The sequence below is a fragment of the Watersipora subatra genome, chromosome 2 (genome assembly GCF_963576615.1).
Source record: "Watersipora subatra chromosome 2, tzWatSuba1.1, whole genome shotgun sequence".
Classification (NCBI taxonomy): Eukaryota; Metazoa; Bryozoa; class Gymnolaemata; order Cheilostomatida; family Watersiporidae; genus Watersipora; species Watersipora subatra.
Genome location: NC_088709.1, coordinates 66310877 through 66332300, shown reverse-complemented (window position 1 = coordinate 66332300; position 21424 = coordinate 66310877). Strand labels below are relative to the sequence as shown.

General features: G+C 35.5%; 3 protein-coding genes across 3 annotated transcripts; 1 reads left to right on the top strand and 2 right to left on the bottom strand.

Moving 5' to 3' along the window:
* Positions 1-1351: 1351 nt before the first annotated feature.
* LOC137387504 (putative ankyrin repeat protein RF_0381) lies at positions 1352-11417 on the top strand. Its single transcript, XM_068073943.1, has 6 exons — positions 1352-1585; positions 4646-5325; positions 5661-5875; positions 7420-7585; positions 9063-9193; positions 10507-11417. The coding sequence occupies exons 1-6, from the start codon at positions 1405-1407 to the stop codon at positions 10697-10699; spliced, it is 1566 nt and encodes a 521-aa protein (XP_067930044.1). The 5' UTR covers positions 1352-1404; the 3' UTR covers positions 10700-11417.
* A 174-nt stretch (positions 11418-11591) lies between these two features.
* Positions 11592-13022, bottom strand: LOC137388315 (two pore potassium channel protein sup-9-like). Its single transcript, XM_068074802.1, has 2 exons — positions 12903-13022; positions 11592-11849 (listed from the first exon to the last, which is right to left on the bottom strand). The coding sequence occupies exons 1-2, from the start codon at positions 13020-13022 to the stop codon at positions 11592-11594; spliced, it is 378 nt and encodes a 125-aa protein (XP_067930903.1).
* A 5-nt stretch (positions 13023-13027) lies between these two features.
* On the bottom strand, positions 13028-19300 carry LOC137388462 (potassium channel subfamily K member 5-like). The gene is made up of 4 exons (XM_068074948.1): positions 19207-19300; positions 15502-16035; positions 13552-13747; positions 13028-13049 (listed from the first exon to the last, which is right to left on the bottom strand). The coding sequence occupies exons 1-4, from the start codon at positions 19298-19300 to the stop codon at positions 13028-13030; spliced, it is 846 nt and encodes a 281-aa protein (XP_067931049.1).
* Between the last annotated feature and the right edge of the window lie 2124 nt (positions 19301-21424).

The window sequence follows — 21424 nt, the reverse complement described above, 5'->3', positions numbered from 1 at the left end:
ATAAATTAGGATAACTTTTTATGGTAGTTTATAGTTGCATGCTATGTCAGACCTAAGAGAAAACTTTTAATCATTAATATACGCAACAACATAATTGTATTATAATAGATATAATTACCAATGATATTGAAAACTCATTATTTATTGTATCGAAAGGTATTTTTGCTATGATTCAATCCAGCATTAGTTTGAATAGTTTTTGTCAACTCAGCACCTGTTGTACCCTGTCAACCTTGTTTCTGTCTCTCAGCATATGTTGTATCCTGTCAACCTTGTTTGTGTTTTTCAGCACCTGCTGTACCCTGTCAACCTTGTTTCAGTCTCTCAGCATCTGTTGTATCCTGTCAACCTTGTTTCTGTCTTTCAGCATCTGTTGTACCCTGTCAACCTTGTTTCTGTCTCTCAGCATCTGTTGTACCCTGTCAACCTTGTTTCTGTCTCTCAGCATCTGTTGTATCCTGTCAACCTTGTTTATGTTTCTCAGCACCTGTTGTATCCTGTCAACCTTGTTTATGTCAGCTCAACGCCTTCTTGTAAGGTTTTATCAGCAACTCAACTGCTTACAGCATGGAGTTGTTTTATCTTGTACAATCACAGTCGTATCAGTTGTTCATATATATCATGTGTTGGCAAGCTGTTGGTCAGTAGATAGGCTCAGTGCAGCGCAAGTATTTTTAGGGGATTGTCTTTCTTTGCTTGTTTTAGTGTTACTATATCAGTAAAACCTTGGGAAAACTTTCTAGCTGCCAAATATACCAAATCCATGTATATATGATAAAATAAGGTTTCTGATACACAATTTTTGTTTACACAGTCATGCAACTTTACAAAAGAATTTGAGTAATCATGAGTCATGAGTAATAAAATAAATTTGAGAGAACATGAATCTAAGTTTCTGCACACCATAAAGCTATAAATTTCATCAAAAATTTTTGTCATGGCGACGAAAATTGAGTCAAATTTTATCTCACTTAAGTGAAATTATTTGAGGACAGTATAATAGGTATTGCAATGGGTGTTACATGATTAAGTAATATTTTTTCGCAGTTTTAGAAATTACATAACACAAAATTAGTGTGACTTCACTATATTCTCTGACCATATTCAAAATTAGTCTTGTTTTGTGAAGAATTAGGTATCACCAAATAGTATTAGCTAAAGAGTGTTTCCTAACATTTATGGTTTATTCTACATAGAATTTTTAGTCCATTCACTTTCCTATTTATCCTTTTGTTGACAGATCCTGTTTTGATAGCATCTTGGTCGAGTTATTTTTCTGACAAGAGCTCAGACATACATGTACATGTATCCTAAAAATGCCTAATTGTTGTAGGGGTTGTCGTCTCGTTGAAAGGCGACTACGTCTGAAGACGAGTCGATATTTGGCGAAGATTGTACCGATCGATGCTGAAACTCCTCAACCGTCATTTGCTTTTCTCCTGTGCGAGGCAGGCCGATGGAACTTTTGTAACATTTATGCCACAAAAATGCCTCTGTATCCCGTTCTCGACGGCAGCTCCTTATAGTTCCAATTTTGGAAATGTAACCAACAAGTCACAACGGTTTTTTTCTCAAAGTGGTCAAGGTATAACTATAATTTGTCAACCAATCTAATAGTAATCTGAGAAAAGTGCGTGGGTGGCGGTAGCTCATACTCATTTAAAGCATCATTTAACTGGTCACCTTTAGCATTAATTAAAAATAGCGTCAAGTTTTTAAAATTAACATGTGAAAGTTTCCTCAAAGAAAATTCAGCGGTAGAATTCGTTCAAATAGATTAATCAAGAGATAAGACATATGGCGCATTTGTTCCCATTATTTTGCATCTCTGCAATAATTATTGTAACATCTAGGCAAACACGGGGAGTGTCGTGCTAGGTACTTTGCTGTTAGATGTTCAATATTTCTGTTTGGCCAGTATAACTGCAGCAAGTAAGTACATACAAATATACATGTATATAAGTACATGCAATACTATTTTCACTGAGCTATTATTTGTCCACTTTTTGTTTAAACAATACTCATATCAATCCGCAAGCTTGCGTTTTACATATTTTATGCATTCAGTTCTAATATTATTATATTAGTTAGACTATTCACTAGTTTTTTAGTTAGACTATAGTTTCTTTGCGGTCCTTTTTATTTTTTTGTTGTACACCGCTTTTTAGTTAGTTTACTTGCCGTGGTACCTTGTGGAAAACATATTGTAAAATATGACTATTGATTACCACAATAAAAATTGCTCATATATATGCAACGGTTTTATGAGATTCTTGCCTAGTTTATTTTTAGCTTGGCTGCATAATGGTTAACAAAGTCATAAATGAAGTAGTCTTTGTGCGCAGTAGCAGATGTGTAACATCCCTGTAACAGGTGTGCATTGAAATGTACTTTAGCATACAGATTTGTTATTGGAGAAATTATATAGCGCAAATCACTAGTAAGTGCATATTTTTGTTTTGTTTGAAAACATTTATTACTGCTTAGAGCAGAGCCAGTAGAGTCAGACTACTTGTAATAATCTTATCTATTCCACAATCCTTTTCACCATTTCAACGGCATAACTTAGTGTATTACCATTCATCACTCTGTTAATTGGTGTTGATCACTATGGTTTGCCAGCCTTCGCATTTGGTTTACTGCTAATGTTAAATAAAGTGCAATGATTTAACCTGTCTTACTCAATATAATTGGTTAGCTCCGCAACTTACAGCCTGTTATAAAAGTTCATAGCTCTTCCGAGTAGATGAGATACAGAGTTGCTGCAACAGGTCCAAAAGAGCACAAGCTTTTTAGCTCATCTACACTTGTCACACTAAGCAGGCGACTCCTACACTCAGGTGATGGCAAAACACCACAAAATTCACTATATGCAGTCCAGTAATCAACAAAATGTGGGACTAGGATGCCCTCTCCAGAAACATGTTAACTCTTGCTATTTACACAGTGCAGCAAAGATTGTCCCAACATTTGTGCATAATTTTCAGAAGTCAACTCGTCAGTAGGAAACCTTCGATAACATTAGTGGTGAACTTAAAGGGATTATATTTTACAAGCCCTGTAGACGTACTTGTCTTTTTTGGAGTGCATACAATGCGGCCTAGGAAATAATTGCCTGCTATGCTTGAGATCTGAGCTAGTATCAAATTGGCTTTTGATACACTTATAAGCGTGTTCTAATCAGCTTGCATTTTGAGTTGGCTCTGAAAGATTCTATCTATATTCAATATATAGATAATTTGGTTTTCCTGATTTTCACACAATGTCTCATAGCATGCTGGTGCATACCTAATACAAAATTGATTACCTTATGATTCTTAAAAGACTACAGTTAGGCTACCATCTCACGGCAACATTAATGCTGACATTAATTTTTCAGGGAGAATAGTTTTCTTTTTGTTAGGCAATTGCATTGTACTATTGGCTGTGGCAGCATAAAGGGTGTAACTATTCCCAGGCTTGATCCTAAGCATAGTGGTTTGGTTTATAAACAAGAAATGGCTGAATCTTGTTACTGCAAAAGAATATACTTTTGTTCAAACTCTCTTTGATCTAAATTAAATACCTTTGGGTAAAGAACACTCTAATGAGCACAGCCTAACTTTTAATCGGCTCAGCTGATTGTTCAGTTTTGGCAAGTGTTACAGGTTCTTACCCTCTTTATGGCTGTAGGTCTATATGGGTGTGCAGCCATCACACAAATTAACTTGAAAATTCAAAATCAGCTCATGATCGCAAGAGCATATCCCTTGGAGTTGTATTTTTGTTCGGAATGCAAGTACACAGTTTTTGAATTTTTGTGTAAGCTTTTTTTGCAAAGCTTTTTTTGCAGTCACATTTTTAGTTACCAAAATTAATTTAAAAAATCAGACCACACTTGAAACCATTTGAATAGAGCACTAACTTTCATGATGAAGGTTTTAATAGAATGTCGTGTAGAACTTTATGTTGAATTAAAATTATATCAAGCATAGCCCAACTGTTAGTCAGCTCATCTGATTGGACAGTTTTGACTTGTAAGTATTTCAAGTTTTCTAGAACAAATAAGTATAACAAGTATTATGTACAAAGGCTAAGGTTTCAGTTTTTTCTACTAGTTTAAGAATACTTTCTAGCTAATACTCACAATAATATTCTTATCATTGGTCTTACAGTATAGCTGTATTGTAAAATTACACGCAAAGGCATTACAGAGTATATCTGTGTTTAAATAATTTGGCGGTGGTAGCTTGTCTCTTCATGTAAAATCTTAAAGAGTTGGTTTGCGTCATACCCATGCTCAAATGAACCAAACAAATAATATTATATTGGTAGTTTATTGTCATATAGTAGTAAGATGATGACCATGCTAAAAACATTCAACCACACATTTGTTGAATCACGGTTTTTAAAAACTGGGTCCAAAAAGTCAACAAATCCATAAATGATTACCTCCAAATCTGGGTATTTATGCTACATTCATGCGACCAAAAACGTAAGAATTTTAATATAAAGTTTTCATCATTGAACAGAGCTGTAATCGGTATAGAGAGTAAAATGTGTGCTTATGTATCAAATGGTTGATGGTGGTAGGCACACATGGTATTTGTTATTCTTTGTTTGAATTCAATTAAGTTATTTTTAAGGTGCTCTACTTTTATTCTAGAGGCATTTGAGCTTGCGTTAGCGACGGAATTCTCCAAAATGTCAGAAAAACACAAATCAAACCATCTGAAACAGCAAAACGCTAATCTTCTTCTGCATTCATCATTAGTTAAAGGCAACAAATCTACATTGTTAGAAGCACTCAAATTAGGCTGTGATTTAAAAAGTCTCTCCAAGCATGGTGATCCTCCTCTAGTTGCTGCCGCTGCAGTTGATCCGTACACAGCGCATGACCCCAAGAGCGGCAAAGATGGCATGTTGGAAATCATTGATGTTCTTCTTGAACACAAAGACTGTGACATAAATGCACGAGGTGCTGGTGGTGATACCGCTTTGCACAGATCCGTTGCTGTGAGAGCAAAAAATAGAATTAAGTACTTGCTCGAAAGAGGCTGTGATGTTGACATACGAGATAGCCGAGGACAGACAGCTCTGTTTGAGGCTTTGGGATTTATTGAAGGATTGGAACTAATTCTGAGGTACCAACCCCTATTAGATGTGTATGATGCCGAAGGAAACACTCCCCTGATTTATTGCATGATGTCGGAATCTCCCAACTCATTAGCTGCTTTGAACCTTCTGACAGATGCTGGTTGTAACACCAATTGCGTGTCATCAAACGGAAAGACTGGCCTCATGGTCACCCTGAGGTCAGATGGGCAGCTTCCTCGGTCTTCAGAGGTAAAATTTTTTAGTTGAAGCCAAAAATGAGTGTGGTTGAGTTTTGATGAGATGCAATGTTTTCTGACCTGCAATCTTCTCTCTAGAAGCCTTTTTTATTTGTCTGGCTGCTTTTTGTGAGCCTAAATTTAATATTTACTTGCACGCGTAGTCTAATGGATTATTATTGCTTGCAAACATTCTGGATGGTCTATGCATGTGTTTGGTTGAATTAGGAAACCTGTGAAAGAAAAGTCATTATCTTATGTTAGACAAAAAAAGAAATTGTAGGCTCTAGTGCTATTCATCAGTTAAAGAAATTAGTTGTAGTCAACCTACTTTTTCACTGTCTGCAGCGTGTTGAGAAGAGCCTATTGCTGATAGCCCATGGTATAAACATTAACGCGCAGGATGCAAAGGGACGCACAGCCCTACACCATGCTGTCTCGAGTGAGTGTCTGGACCTTATCAAGGTATTACTCAAGAATAAGGCGAGCGTCGAAATAAAGGACAATGCTGGCCAGACTGTGCAGGAAGTAGCGAAACTTACTTCCAACTCAAAGCTTGTCAGGTAATCTTTGTGATAAAAGGCTTTCTGTTTGTTCTATTTTGCATGCTAAGGTTTCAAAAAGGTAAGTGGAATATACCAAAAGTTCTACTCATTATATTTGTTTATTCTTTAGTTAGTGACTCTGGTTTTGCATTTCGATTGGTCAAGTATCTTTTAGAATGAGCCGAATATTTTTAACATACTGGATTTCTTAAAGTTCAACTATACTATTGGTTAAAAAAATTTACATTTAGACCTTTTTACATTTGATTTGTGTTCTTTGATTTGACTTCTGCCTTTGTCGCATCTTTATTTGTGCTTATTTCTCTGATGAGTGCATCGGGTGCGGATAGTATAGCTGTATAGAGTGCATCGGGTGCTATCTTACAGTATTGTAAACTTACACGCAAAGGCATTACAGTAGATGTCTGTGTTTAAATAATTTGGCGGTGGTAGCTTGTCTCCTCATTCAAAATTTTAAAAAGGGAGTTGTTTGCATCATACTCATGCTCAAAAAAACAAAACAAATAGTATTATATTGTAGTTTATTGTCATATAGTAGTAAGATGATGACCATGCCACAAGGTCATCATTATGTCAATTAATATTGATGTATTTATTTGGTTTGTTGCCTTTATTTGGGTTGTTGACACATTTGCTGTCGGATTGATTTGTTGAGTTGTAGAGAATTTCTGATCCCGTAGGCTCATGGCATGCTGTGAATAGTCTTCTGGTGTACACATGTCACTGTTGGCTCGTGGTCATTCTTATATCAACAACTTCTTAAACCTTGTAACCGGTGAAGAGGCTGCTGCCGCAGTTCAGTAGCTGAGGCGCTGACTTATGATCATTAGGTTGGAGGTGTTAGAAATGGCATCCAACCACAACTGCCCCCACGCTAATTCGCTAAGGGAGATAACCTTGACAGTAAACCTCAATCAGGCAATAGTAAACCAACTCAGTACCCTCCCTAAAAAGACTCATAAAATGTTTTACCTAAGAAATTGCATGAGACGAGGGAACTGCCAATGGCAGAATATGTACTTTTAACCAGGGCTGCTAGCTGTAGTCATGTAAAGTAATTGATAGGTTTCTCTTGTATAAAAAACTTGTAACTATCTCTTCCTACCACTGCTTCCATGATGTGAACTTGGAGTTATGAGCATGTTGAGTTACTGTGTGATAAGTGTTTAACACGGATTAGCACAGGTACTTTATTAAAAAAGATAATGATTTTTATGCCAGAAGTCACAGCGGTGCATTTGCATCAGAACTGCTCAAATCGAAATCAGAGCGACTGAAGTGTGGAAAATGTTCAAAATGGAATAGCTTGCGCGATATTTTCTTGCGCTTTATCCGCCGGTACTGTTTTCATCTTTTCGCAACATTCAGTAATAATTTGCTTGTAACAAAATGCACTTTTTTGCAGATTTTGGCCACTTACATTTGCGGATGATGCGAACTGTGTTATGGTTAACTGCGTCATGGGAACGTAGTGATTATGTGAGCCACATTGTTGTTTTTAAGAAATAGAAGTGAGTCATATTAATATTGTTTTATGATAGGCTGATTGAGCGAGCCGCTGACAAGTCAGCACGACTCCTACCGTATGAAGATGCCATGCAGAATCTTGAAGGTCTCTATGAGGTCATCAACGATGATGGTGAGCTGCGAAATGATCAGAAGCTGCTAATTGGGTCTCAAATTACAGCGCTAGAGAACTCATTGCAGGTAGATCTTATATTGAAGAGCAGTTAAAGTATAAATAGACCGAGACTGAAACTTGTGGGGCTATGCCATGCGGCATAATTAAATAGATTAATTTTGGTTGATATTTGTGCTGAGCACGGGTAATAAAACTTGTTGTACTTGCGGGTTTATCTTCTCTCGAGTAATAGAAATTTTGGGCATTTTGATCTCGCGAGCTCGGGTTTTTGTACACGGATTCGTCGAGTAGAGTGGACAAAAAGTCTATTGCACCATGCGTTCTAAGCACTGTCCTCCTGTTGACGCTGCGAGCACGAATATCGGTCGATAGAAAATAGTAAACAATAATAATTAAATTGAATAGAATTATAATTGCATTGTAAATTTTAAGATATGTCTGATGTTTGAAAATTTTAGACATAAAACCCGTACCAACAAACCCGATACCCAAAAAACTCGTTGGCCAAAAAGTATTCGTGCCCAGCACTAGTTGATATATCAGTAGTAGGGTGTTAGTTTTTCTACTACTGCACATTGTAAAACATAAGCCATGCATTGTTCTGCACATGGTGACAGTTTGCTGATTTTAGTAAGTGTGTGTTGATAACAATGTTCATATGGTGTGAAGCATTGAATGAATAACTCTGTAAATCATTCATTCCTATCACATGTTACTTAAACGTCAAATTGTATGACCGATACCTGAGTATTCTGATGACAGGAGGCTTATCTCTGTGTGTGTCTATGTGTGTTACTAAGGTTACATTTGTTATCAGCTTCATATGATGCTGACTTGTTTACCTCATTGTTTAGCTTCACTTCCAATATTACATCATCTGCTTTACGTACTTGAATGGTTTGTGTGGTACCTGCGTTGTATAGCCTGGATCAGTTTCCACTGAACCATCATGTGTTTCGCAACCACCCGTTACCCGTTCTAGTTTTTTATCTGCTACCATCTGTTTCTGCGCACAAGTGCATTTTACCATCGGCTTTTTTTCATCCGCCACCACCTTCTATCATTTCCTTACTGACCATCCATCTAAAGCCTGATTCCCATGCTGTGTGAAATCCCGGTGGTAATATCATATCACACAGCAAAACACTTGCAGCGCTAGGCTCAGCGGCTAATGTTTATATAAAGCTGCGTCATTGGCGATAGCGTAAAAATGGCCGCTAGCCATACTGTCTCGAAAGTACTGACCTTCACCTGTACAGTGCATTTTGGGAAGGTTTTGCCTGTGGCTGTTCGCGAAAGTTGAACAGCGCTGAACTCTTGCGTTGACCGCTGGCATCTACCCGCGGTACTCGACGCGTAGGTTCACATTTCACCGCTGATAGCCATGCGGCGCTGTCGCCAGTGCTTGTGGCGTATATGGGAACCAGGCTTTATACTTTTTGCCTATCATTTCCAGTTGTCCTTATCTAATGCCTGTAATATTATTCTCCAATATGTCTGATACCTCGCTTTATTCTCCTTATAATATGCTGCTCCATTTAGGGATTGGTTGCTGCTGGAAGAGGTGCTGACATGATGGCCGTCGAGCATAAGCGCAAGCTGACTCAGAATCGTGATGCTCTCTGTGAAGAGATGATGCCTCGCTTCCTTCTTAAAAGTCTTCTTTCTGACAAGTAAGATCCGTTACTCTTTTCTTTAGGAGGCAGGATACCAGATTGTTTTTGTTCTGTCAAGTACTCTGAACATTGTACTTGTTGGATTTTATTCAATCCGAGTTTAAATATTTTACTTGAAATGATCTTCAGGTTGGTTAGTAGCTATGGTGACTACTAGTATATATGTTGTACCAATTTGATCGATGTCACCATAAAATAGTTAACATACGACATAAGTTAAGATTGTTAGTTAACAAGGCTTTGGTTATATTTCTTATTAACTTGATTGAATTGTCCTAAACCATCATACAGTGGAGCTAATTCAGGTTTATCCCCTTTTCTTTACGTGCTATAAAGATTATTTTATTAGCGCAACAAGCTGGTATCCTTGCTTTCCAGTTTTGATGTGGAATTCAGCAGCAGCGCCATATATTTGTCATATGGTTATTGGAGATTGCTGTATTATAACCATGAACCAATCACTATGCGTGATTTTTAGAGTTATGTCGTGTTGCCATGGTAATTTAAAAAGCCCTTATAGATTTGGATGGTCATTTAATGCCATGAAATTATGGCTGAAGTTTTTAAAAATTTCTCACCTTTCCTCTCTAATCACCTTCATTGCTCTATTGCAACGACACTGTCTCACGGTCTCACAGCTGCACTCCAATTATTGCTTCAAATCGTGTATGTTTATCTCTACAAACATAAATATATAATTAGTATAATAATTAATTTATAATTATCATCTATAAGCTACAGCGAAATCTAGTAATGAAAAATCCACTTTGCGGAGGATTTGCTCTCGGTACCTTCAGGTCTGAAAACTATTGATCTAAACCACTACACTACCATTTTGTCATCTGACCGTAGCAAAGAATGACTGTGATTACATTGATTAAAATATCCACACTTGAAGCGCTGTGAGGTTATTAACTAGCACTGTTGATCGTTACGCGTAACGATTATTTAGCTCAAGATGCCGCCATTGCTTTAGTGAAGATTTAGTTTACTTGCTTACAAGGTAAGTTATTCATTGGGTTAGTATTTTATTACGCGTGCAATGCCGGGCATTCAACTAGTAACTAATAAGAATGAAACAATAAATCTCTTTTGTACTGATGACTTGTGTTGCAGATAAGTAGGCAGGAAACATCATCTGAAATTTGTCACAAAAAACTTAACAGGGTTTCAGCATTCTTTATTGACTTAAACCTTAAATCTTAAAGACTTAAACCTTAGACATACTTGGCAGATACATTGCTAAACCTAATCTCTGTGATTCCACTCTTTGCTTACTATATGAGCTGCGGCTACACTTTCATTTACAGAATATTATCAGAAGACGATGTGCAGACGATATCAGCGGAAAAGTCTCGCTCTCTCATGTGTGTTAAACTGCTGGATCTGATAGTACACCGGGGGAGCCGTGCTTACTCTTCACTTCTGCGCGCCCTCCGCAGCACCAAGCAAGCTCATGTTTGTAAAATCTTGGGAGATGATGAAGAAGGAATTACAAAATAGACTACCTAGTTGATGATATTAGTTTATACAGCAGCAGGACGATTGGTTTTTATCCTCACGGTCAAATTATGTTGTCATGTTTTATGTTGTCATTAAACTATGATATCATCACAAAGTGCTAATGATGTCATCAAAAAGTGATGATCTCATCACAAAGTAATGACGTCATCACACTGCTAATGATGTCATCACAAAATGCTAATGATGTCATCACAAAGTGCTAATGATGTCATCACAAAGTGCTAATGATGACATCCAAGTCACGATGATATCATAAATGTTATCAGTGATGGTTGTTATTAGGTGATGATCTAGTAATGATGTCATCGTTATGTGATGATAATTTTCCTATTTAAAGCTATTCATTTTTTATGAGGCAAAGCCAACTAACCATGCGTAAGAATACTCACTAACACAAATGCACTGCTTTAGTGTATCATTACACTAATGGATTTTTATAATTAAGGATTTAGTTTATAATTTATTGCTAATTTTACCAATTATATTTGTAGTTTTTAATTAAAATATTTTTTACCATGAATGACAATCTCTCACATTTGGCATTTTTTAATCTCTTGTTTTTGCAAGCTCATCAACATTCCTTATGTTTGGCACCTTTTTGTGATATTATTGCATAATCTAACATTTTTACAACTTAAGCATTGATTAGTTTAACTACACTGTATTGCAGTTTGCTTTAATAAATTCTTACCTTACTCTTTGCTTGGTTATAATCTGCAACGCATAGGTAGTGCTGCCAAACAAATTACATTCTTCAGTAGTTATCTTTTTAATGAACAGGCAACTCCAAAGCTAATTGTATGTTTATTTTCAGTATAAATATAAAACATGATTGTATTTACATAAAAGTGGGAATCATTCGAAATGCACATTAGCCGCCTGTCTGCTGAGCTATGTAATCCTCAATGACCTCTTCAGCTGATCGCTGCGTCATTAAGTTTGTTCGATAGCCAAGCCACAGGAAGTTAGCTCTGACCTCCTCTTTCATCAGATCCATACACATGGCAAGCAGGGAGAGGCCGAAGAAAAGATAAACACCACATATAGTTAGTTTTAGTGCATCTCCTCCTGACCGGCTTCCGTCTTCTTCTGGAATCCAATCACCTTTTCCTGAGTAAACACCTGGCACCTATAGCATTTAAAAGAACTATTATCCATGTGGTAGCTGCTCAAAGGTGCCCTGATTGCATAAACAAAATTGCTCCCGGTTGTTTCACAAAGGATATGACATAGATTGTGTTTTTGGAAAAGTGCAATCACTGTATAACTCGAGGGTGAAAATGTCAGTTGTCTCCTCGTAGATATGGGCTAATAAGCCTTGACTACTGTGAAGCATTTTTATGACAAGCCAGCCCATTTTTGAGAAAAACTCTCACATTACTAGAAACAGTTACTCAATTGTGTGAAACCTTTTGTTAAAATATCATTGAGTATTGGCTGAAAAACCAACTTTTTATTAAGTCTTCCACTTTTAGATGTGTAAGGAAATTTGATACAATCGATTATAGTTTGGTATAATACACACACACCAAAAATGATCAATTATGTTGAGGTTATGAGTATTACTACAGATTTGAAAGCGTCAAATTATTAAATCTGCAAAAAAACTCTCAAATCAGCATTTTACAGCTGCACTACACATCCATGAATGTTGCTGAAACCCTTGATTTAGCAAATATAATCTGCAGCTACTACACGTAGAATTTGTGCGGAGAAAGTAATCTAATGCCTTGTGGAGTTTTATGAACTCGGTAGGCCCTTCTGAAATTAATGGCAAGAGCAATAGCAAATGTAAAACTATATGATAGCTATATAGTAGCTATAGCTGATAGCTATATAGTAGCTATACAATAACTATGTGGTAGATAATGTATAGCTATGATTTTAAATGTAATTTCTTTATATTATCCCATACCATTTTGTGTAAGGATACAAACATTTTTATACTGTATAAATGATGAATTGTATATGACATTAGTCCTAATGCACTATGCATTTTATTTACAATGCAGATTTTGAATTTTATTGCATGATATAAATTAAATAGTAACAGAGAAGTTAAGAAAGCTCAAATTTTTGTCACATAAACTCAATTTGTATAGTGTTGTTCTTCACTGTATTATATTTGCTTCTCGTGATGCAGGGTCTGTTGAAGTCAACAAGATATTGCGCTGACACTTACCAAATCGCCAAATCCTATTGTAGTCAGAGTAACAAAACAGAAATAGGCGCCATCTATAAAGCTTATGTTTTTCTCCCATTCAGAGAAAAGGGCTGCTCCGCCCAGAATATATCCGACCATGATTATTAGTGATATGATGACTGGCACCTGAAAAAGTTATAAATGGAGTTATAAAAGTTATAAATTGAATCATCACAAGTGCTAAGTTTATTATAAGTATACATGTGTAGATGATCATATCATACTGTATATCATTACAATCTTCAGGTTATAAGCTATTAGTTGATTTCAATAGGTTATTATAAGTATACACGTGTAGATGATCATATCATACTGTATATTATTACTATCCTCAGGTTATAAGCTATTAGTTGATTTTAATAGGTTATTATAAGTACACATGTGTAGACGGTCATATCATACTGTATATCATTATATTACTCGGGTTACAAGCACACACTATTTGCCTGTTGCAACCTTCAAAACCTACATGTCATGATGCAAAGCTAGCTGATGCTGTCTGTCATCAGTCAATAATAAGACCGCATTACCTTCTGCTCTTTTTAAATTTTTCAATAAATAAAGTAAAAAACATGAATACCACTTTATTTCTTTTTCTGTTTGTAATTCTGGAAAAATATCTGCTGACCTTACCTCTGCCACCTTACTTTCATCAGTTTTTTTCTTTCGAAACTTAGAGATGGCTTTGTGTACTTTCCGTACTTGACGAGCGAACCAGAGCCCGAGATTGGCTATGGCCAACATGGTGATAGGTATTCCAAAGACCGAGTAAAATATGCATATAATTCTGCCTGTTGAGGTTTTGGGAGCTATAAATCCATAACCTGGTAAAAGTTAACAAAAGTAAAGAAATTGGGAAATGTATTTTCGCTCTTACAGTTGAGTTGAAAACAATGGCGCTTTGAATTTGTCGAGACATCCACTTTTTTATTTTAGATTTAACCAGCTAGTTTTAAGACAAATCTCGCAAAAGTACATATGTTTAGAAAACCTATGCTTGAAATGAAAAAAAAAATTCGTAAAATCTAAATATTTTATTTAAAGTTATTTAAATGCATAGCAATTCACAATCCATCTAGAAATGTCACAGCATACCATTTTCAAAAATGACATTGTGTACTACTTTTAAGATGGAGCAACCAAATATTCTAACAAACACTACACAACTCACTGAAATTAATAAAACTACTACCCTAGCAATAAAACAACTGTTGAATAATATCGGTGGCCTTGAAAAGGACTGTTGGGGTAAAAAACTGTCTCACTAATATTTAGTGAGAAAGCCTTTGCTTTGAAGAACCACCTGACATTTTCCCCCACATGTTGTTTGTCACTTTCTTCACGTATTTTGGTGTAGCCACCCGGTACCAACATTTGATTATTACTTAAATCAGAGCAACCTTTTAGGTTGGTTTGCCAAAGGCTCTCAATTGGGTTAGAAATATTAATAGGCCTAATATCATTTAGGGGTCGTGTGTTGATGTACACAGACCCACAACAATTTTGAAGATGCACTGCTTTGGCAGAGGATGTACAGCTCTTAAATTTGTGCCCTGGGATTTTGATTAGGTAATATACAAGTGTGGCAAAGGCTAGTATATTTATATATATAACTTCTGCTCAAGTCAACTGGTAAGGATTTGCTTGGCGCCAGCAAAATGACCCAGATAAATTGAACTACATGTATGTAGTGATCATGCAATCTAATTCTGTTATTACAGTTGAATTCTAAAGATTTTGTTAATGCTACAAAAATAGCCCATCTTCTATACTAACATTGTTCAGTATAAATAGTTGATGTGGAGCTACACATTACATGTATCTCTTGCTTTTATCCAAAATCCACCTTAAAAACATATACTAGTATATATATATACCTGTATGTATATATATGTATATATCTATCTATCTATATATATATACATGTATGTATATATATATATATATATATATATCTATCTATATATATATATATATATATATATATATATATATATATATATATATATATATATATATATACATGTATGTATATATATCAAGCAGAAGGCTCGGCGTTGCAAGGGTAATAAATTATTTACCAGATAAATTTGAGTAGTTTAAGCTGGTAACTTATAGTAAGGGCCATGAAGCCAGCTTTACATTACGTCGCGTCATGACGTCGCGTCATGACGTCGCGTCATGACGTCGCGTCATGACGTCGCGTCATGACGTCGCGTCATGACGTCATGACGTCACGTCGCGCCATGACGTTATGTAGATGTTATACTAGTATTTCTCAAGCAATTGCTACTTTGTACACTACCACTGTAGTAAGTGGGTAGTACACCTGTATGGAAAACTGGAGGTTTTGAGATCAAATCTAGTGCCAAGCAGATTTTTCATTCCTTAAACTTTATCCCTGTAACCGGACATCTGGATGACAAATGCTGAGATGTATATATATTGAACTGAGGAAACTCAACTCTAAATCAAACTCCAAACATATGAAACTTCTAGTTTCAGTAAAATTTATCGGCTCACCTGTCGCCAGATACCATTTAATGTTACCAACTGTGGCTTATAACATCAAGCTTACCTATTGTTGTTATAGTAGTCACAGAAAAGAGAATCGCTCCTGGTAAAGTCCAGTCTAGAGATAGCGGGTCTCCTTGAGGCATTCCATCCCAGTTTTGGTTTTGGGCTACATCAAAAGCGTCACTGCTTACATTATCTAGGACATCACTGATTATGCTGACTCTGTCAATAGTCTGGTTGGACGCATCTTGTTGTAGCTGAGTGTACAGCTTGGCAGCGTGCTGCTTCACCAGGGCTTCAACAAGTCTTCTGTCATTTAGCACATTTTCCTCTTCTGAATCAGCTTCGAGCCACTGAAATACCGCTCCACCAAGACAACAGTAGCCAAGAACCAAGGCTATGAGTCCAATGGTTGATATAACGACAGTGACAAAGTTTATGCAAATAGCCTTTGTACTTAGATTATGAGGATATTCTCCTTTGCCCTTTTTGCTTGGAGGATTCTTTTGAGCGTTATTAGAAATATTTCTCCGCCTCAGGCCAAAAGAGGTCTCATCACGAAGATGATGATAGGATTGCAATGAATACTCGTGATCTAAAAATATAATTTTGAAAATAACTTTTGAGTTCTATAAGTATTATTCTCTTATAGGATGATAATTATCATTTTGCAAGTAACTTTTGAATTTTAAAAGTATTATTTTCTTATAAGATAATAATTACCATTTTGAAAGTTACGAGCAAATTCTAAATCGATTATGGTTACATAAGGTTTGAAAATTTATTTTTATCTTTAAAAAGATGTTCTCTCTTTTCCTCAACTTAAGCAAAGTGAGGCTGTTGGTTTATTAGTTCTCTCAGGCAAATAGTCAATGCTGTGTCAAGTTATTTGTTCAAAATGCTGCCCTTCAAATTAATAGTTCAATGATATTATAAAATAGCAACAGCCAATCAAATGGCATGTTTTCCATCTAAATGTAATAAACTACTAATACAAAAGCAACTTAATCCAAAATTAACTCGTGGAGAAAATGTAACAGGAGAACACATGACGTGAAGACGAATAGAGAAAAAACAAAAGAATAAAATCAAAGATTGCCAGAGCAAAGGATCAGCAAACATCTATCAATTTTTCAAACTGCAACTTGTAGATGATCATATCATACTGTATATCATTACAATCCTCAGGCTATAAATTGTTATTGCCTGAGGATTGTTTTGAAGCGGCATGGCTAGATAATAGAAGCTTTATAGCAAAAATTTTGGTTCTTTCTCCATCTATAGGTGAAAGTACTCTGTGTACGTGAAGGTACATACTCCTTTTACCATTTCTATAATGAATCAGGTCAAAATGAGGACAAACAGAAACCATCATGGCCATAGAGGTGAGTTTCTAGAAGAAAGATTAGATTACTTAGAATATTTATTTCTGATGAGCTGCATGCTTGAAAATCTAACAGGTTGACTAGACAAATGTTTAGATAACATTTCACCACTCTCCAAGACTTATGCTATTGTAAGACTGGTAGGGTTTACACTGCGTATAAAGAGATAGTAAGATATTTGATATCAAGTCGGCCCCAGATATGAGCTAGAGTTAATTATCTTCAAGTTTACTTGCTTAGCTTGACAAGTTTTCTACTCAGCTTGTTACAAGGAAGACTTAACTCTTACAAACAAGGAAATCAATTGTTAAGCATTTTCTTTGGCTTCTTTTAGGTAAGAAAACTACCTTAGAACATAACTGTATAATGATCAAGTATTTCATCTAGAGACAGGTCAAAAAAGATAATTAATATTGATTGTCAAATTAGAAAGAAGTGACATTTTTTATATACCGAGTTATTATATTACCATATTGTATCTACAATGAGAGCAGACAACTCAAGTAATATTCTACACATCCACTATATTTTTCAACATCCACTATACTATTCAGTGTAACTCTTACAACATTATTAGTATAATACCACATTATTCTGCTTTCTGTTTAACAATGTTATATTTTATACAAAAAAAATAGCTGATTGTCCGGCATTGCACAGGTAATAAAAGCAGCTTATAAACAATAGTAGGTAATGCAGTTGCTATTGGCTAATTCGAGCAAGCTAGTATATTGCTGAACTTACTAATAAAAGCCGTTAAAGCAAGCCTTAGTGGGGTTGCAAGTAGCACAGCGTTGTTATGCGTATTTTAACCAGCGTAATGACTATTTGCTTAATGAAACCATTGTATATCACGTAGCTTAATGGGCTAGTTTGTTGCTCTGAGAGCTGGTGGTTTGAAGTTCTAATCCAGTGCAATACAAATTTTTGGTTGCTAGATTTCAATCTCTATATCTGGACATACGCGCAACACACAGACTTTGAGATTTATATACATAGAAATGTTATTCTGCATCAACAGAAAACCAAAAAATATTAATCCAAATGCCCATTCTATATTCCATATAAGATGGGTGGAGTTTCACTTCACTCCACCATATTCCAATCGGTTAGCTGCAAAATCGTGCATTTTTTTCTAACAGAGCCCTTTTATTGCTTGCTGCATACACCCAAGAAGTTAACACATAAAATAATTACAGTTCTCTTTAATAGTGAGTATGAGTGTGTTTTGAAGAGTTCTTCAAAGTTTTGAAGAACTCTTAACTCAACATATAAATATCCAATCAATCAAGTGATAACATAATTGTTGTTAAGTTGCCATGGTTACTTTAATAACCTTGTTATTGATGATGGCATCTAGTAGTTAGCAATATTTGACCCTTTGACTTAACCCGTATCTATATATTACATGTAAAAGCAGGTCGTCCAAAATAGAAAGATTTTGAAAGTGAGAATTCCCAAATAGGTTAGCTAGGATTAGTTTATTCAACCGTCAGTGTTAGGATCACAAGTCTTATATAATTGATGCTGACATCATGATATATTAGGGTTTATTAAACATCATCATAATTCTTGCAATGTGTGTTTTTCTTAAAAAGGTAGACACACGTTTACCATTTTAACAAATATAGAAGTGCCTAAAATTTTCCGATATTTGGCTTGGAAAAAAAAACTTGGTGTTTATTGGAAAGCAAGTAAAAGATATCTTATTTTCAAGGTCAATGGCTTGCTCTATCAAATAATAAAACAGAACAGATTTTGAAAACTTGTAATCAAATTGTCTTAAATTAATACAAGCTTTTTATATTTTAACCACACCGTGCAGGTGCTATACAGGTAGAATGTGATGTGACATATGACATTTCAGAATAACATGCATACTAAAATAGTTATGGTGGATGTGAAATCGTTAAACTCAGGTTATAGAATCTTGCAATCTTTAAAAAAACTATGGCATAGCTACATGCAGTGTCTTAATAATTTCTTGTAATAGAGTCTCTTAATAATTTTTGGCAAAAAACAAATTCCCTATGAGAGATACGCGGATGCTTTTAAATTAAGCTTTAAAATACTCATTTAACATCTTAGATCAATAAATACTTCTACACGTCAAATGCATTTTTACTATTTAGTCACAATTGCACTAGCATTATATTTTCATTTTTTAACGATTTATCGCAAACTTTTTTTTCATGTTTTGTGATGAACGAAAACACAAAATTGTTTTCACTCTGAAAAATACAATAGATAAAATCTTGTCATTAATAAAATGGTTATAAATTTTGAAGTCAGGTGATTTAATAATCATTTACATTTGAAAATACCAAAAATTTGTAAAAACTAGTAAAGGAAAAGAAAGAAGCAGAGAAAATTTGGCTGACCTGTATCGGAAGAGTCGTCATCCCTTGACAAGCTATGTCGACGGCCACTACCCATTCTCTTATATGGCATCACTGCCTGGAAGTTGACTGTCATGATAATGCAGCGATCTCAGTGACTACTAGTAGTATTTTACTAAACTAATCTAGTTACATTGGCTATATGATTACAGTCAGTGAAACACTCAATGTTAGATCATTGTTGAGAGCATGTATTAGGGAGTCCAAGGCTGCACTCCTAATTGAAGACAGCAGTTTGGATAGCACAAAAATATGCTGCCTGAGATGTTATAAAACTTTATTGTTCAAAATATCGAGCTTTTCAAGCCTACATTCTGAGTCTTTTCCAGAATTTTTGACGCATTTGAGCCAACTTCTAATTCTATGTTTTGCTTAAAACAACAAGCAAAACACAGGATGATTGAAAGATACTTTGATGTAATAGCGTAATGCTCTCTCTACTCATGGGGGTCATAAGAAGGTCGCTAAAACTCCTATAACTTGTAGCTCTTTCTGTCATAAAAATTTAGAATTAAATTAAAATAAAATTTGAAATTAGCTGAGACACCTTTTACTAGTGAATTCCAGCTAAAGACCACTAAATGATAGAATTGTACCCAGGTAGTCTAATGCCTGTGAGAGATCATCAGGCGTAATAGCTATACATACAATTATTCATCTATGGCACTGGGTGATTAATTGGCACAGCCGTTAGAGTGTCGGACCATTTTAAAAGTTGCGAGTTTGAACCCTGTATGCTAAAATCTGTTTTTCCAACTTTCAACTCTGGCTTCTGGAAGGACACGGCTCTTGCTATAGTAAGGGATATTTTATCATGCCTATTACCTTTAAGTGACCTTTAAAACATACGAGAATGTGTTAGGGATGGGAAACATTTGTAATGAAACATGAACTTCCTATATGCAAAGAGGTGGTAGAGATGAGGATTGATACTGAATCATAAACTGCTTACATACAAGGCGGTAGGGATGGGAAGTATTGATACTGAATCATAAACTGCTTACATAAAACAAGGTGGTAGGGATGGGAAGTATTGATACTGAATCATAAACTGCTTACATACAACAAGGTGGTTGGGATGGGAAGTATTGATACTGAATCATAAACTGCTTACATACAACAAGGTGGTAGGGATGGGAAGTATTGATACTGAATCATAAACTGCTTACATACAACAAGGTGGTAGGGATGGGAAGTATTGCCTCAAATAAAGCATTAATCTGATTGAATTATTTTTTTCTCTAGGATTTCCTTAAAAGAAACAAGGATAAGTAATGAGAACATCAGGTACCTCTACAAGTTTGTGTAATTTGTAGAAAACCACAACAATTATAGCTTTCACATACTTATGTCAGTATTTAGTAAAGATGTATCATATACATGTAACTGGCCTACCTGTTTGGCAGTGCTACCCTTACGGGTCATTTTCTCTTAAAAGTGAAGTGCGTAGAATTTGTATTCTACCCAATACTTGCTATTGTGTAACAAGGGATGATGTTCAATGGAAGCAGTCTATTTGATATAGGATATCACTGATGAAGTACATGTAGCATGAGACAGCTAACAGCGCATTAGTAAAAAGATGGCTTAGCAAATGGTGATGTTGATTTTTATGCAAAACTGACTTTGACTAATAAATGTATGCAGGACGTGAGCCACACACCAGATACAAAAAGTAGAGACTAATATATCAAAACCAGATTTGCAGACAGACGCGACAGGCAGGCATATACAGACATCCTTAGTATAAACAGAATAACACTTTAGAGCTGAAATATCATGCTTACACTTCCTTCCTTAGCCACATGTGATGATTTACTTGTTAGAGCCAGTTTCAAAATTTGAATTTTAAAATTTTATGAATATGTGTTCTTGTGTAACTGTCTATGTAAATACAGCTAAAGAGACTTATATATATATTAAAAACAGCCATGTAGATTTGAGAGGAGATCTGTTCGACATTGTGTGTTGGGATAACTTGATGATTATTGGGTGGGACAATATACTATCTCACACGTGATCGGATGATCAAAAACATTTTGCAATAAATCCAGAATTGCTAATGAAAAAAATATTTGTTCAGTATTTGTTTGATTAGACAGACAAAAACTATTTTTGCTGAGAACTGTACCATAGGTGCTAATTATTTCATCAAAGTGATTAGATGGAAGCAAATGGTTAAATAGAACATTATATGGTC

Coding starts and splice junctions, on each gene's coding strand:
- LOC137387504 (XM_068073943.1), top strand. CDS start 1,405: ATGCTGAAACTCCTCAACCGTCATTTGCTTTTCTCCTGTGCGAGGCAG. Junction 5,326..5,660: donor AGCTTCCTCGGTCTTCAGAG/GTAAAATTTTTT, acceptor CACTGTCTGCAG/CGTGTTGAGAAGAGCCTATT. Junction 7,586..9,062: donor CGCTAGAGAACTCATTGCAG/GTAGATCTTATA, acceptor TGCTCCATTTAG/GGATTGGTTGCTGCTGGAAG.
- LOC137388315 (XM_068074802.1), bottom strand. CDS start 13,022: ATGGTCGGATATATTCTGGGCGGAGCAGCCCTTTTCTCTGAATGGGAG. Junction 11,850..12,902: donor CAATAGGATTTGGCGATTTG/GTAAGTGTCAGC, acceptor TAAATGCTATAG/GTGCCAGGTGTTTACTCAGG.
- LOC137388462 (XM_068074948.1), bottom strand. CDS start 19,300: ATGACAGTCAACTTCCAGGCAGTGATGCCATATAAGAGAATGGGTAGT. Junction 16,036..19,206: donor TGACGACTCTTCCGATACAG/GTCAGCCAAATT, acceptor TTATATTTTTAG/ATCACGAGTATTCATTGCAA. Junction 13,748..15,501: donor GACTACTATAACAACAATAG/GTAAGCTTGATG, acceptor AACTTTTACCAG/GTTATGGATTTATAGCTCCC.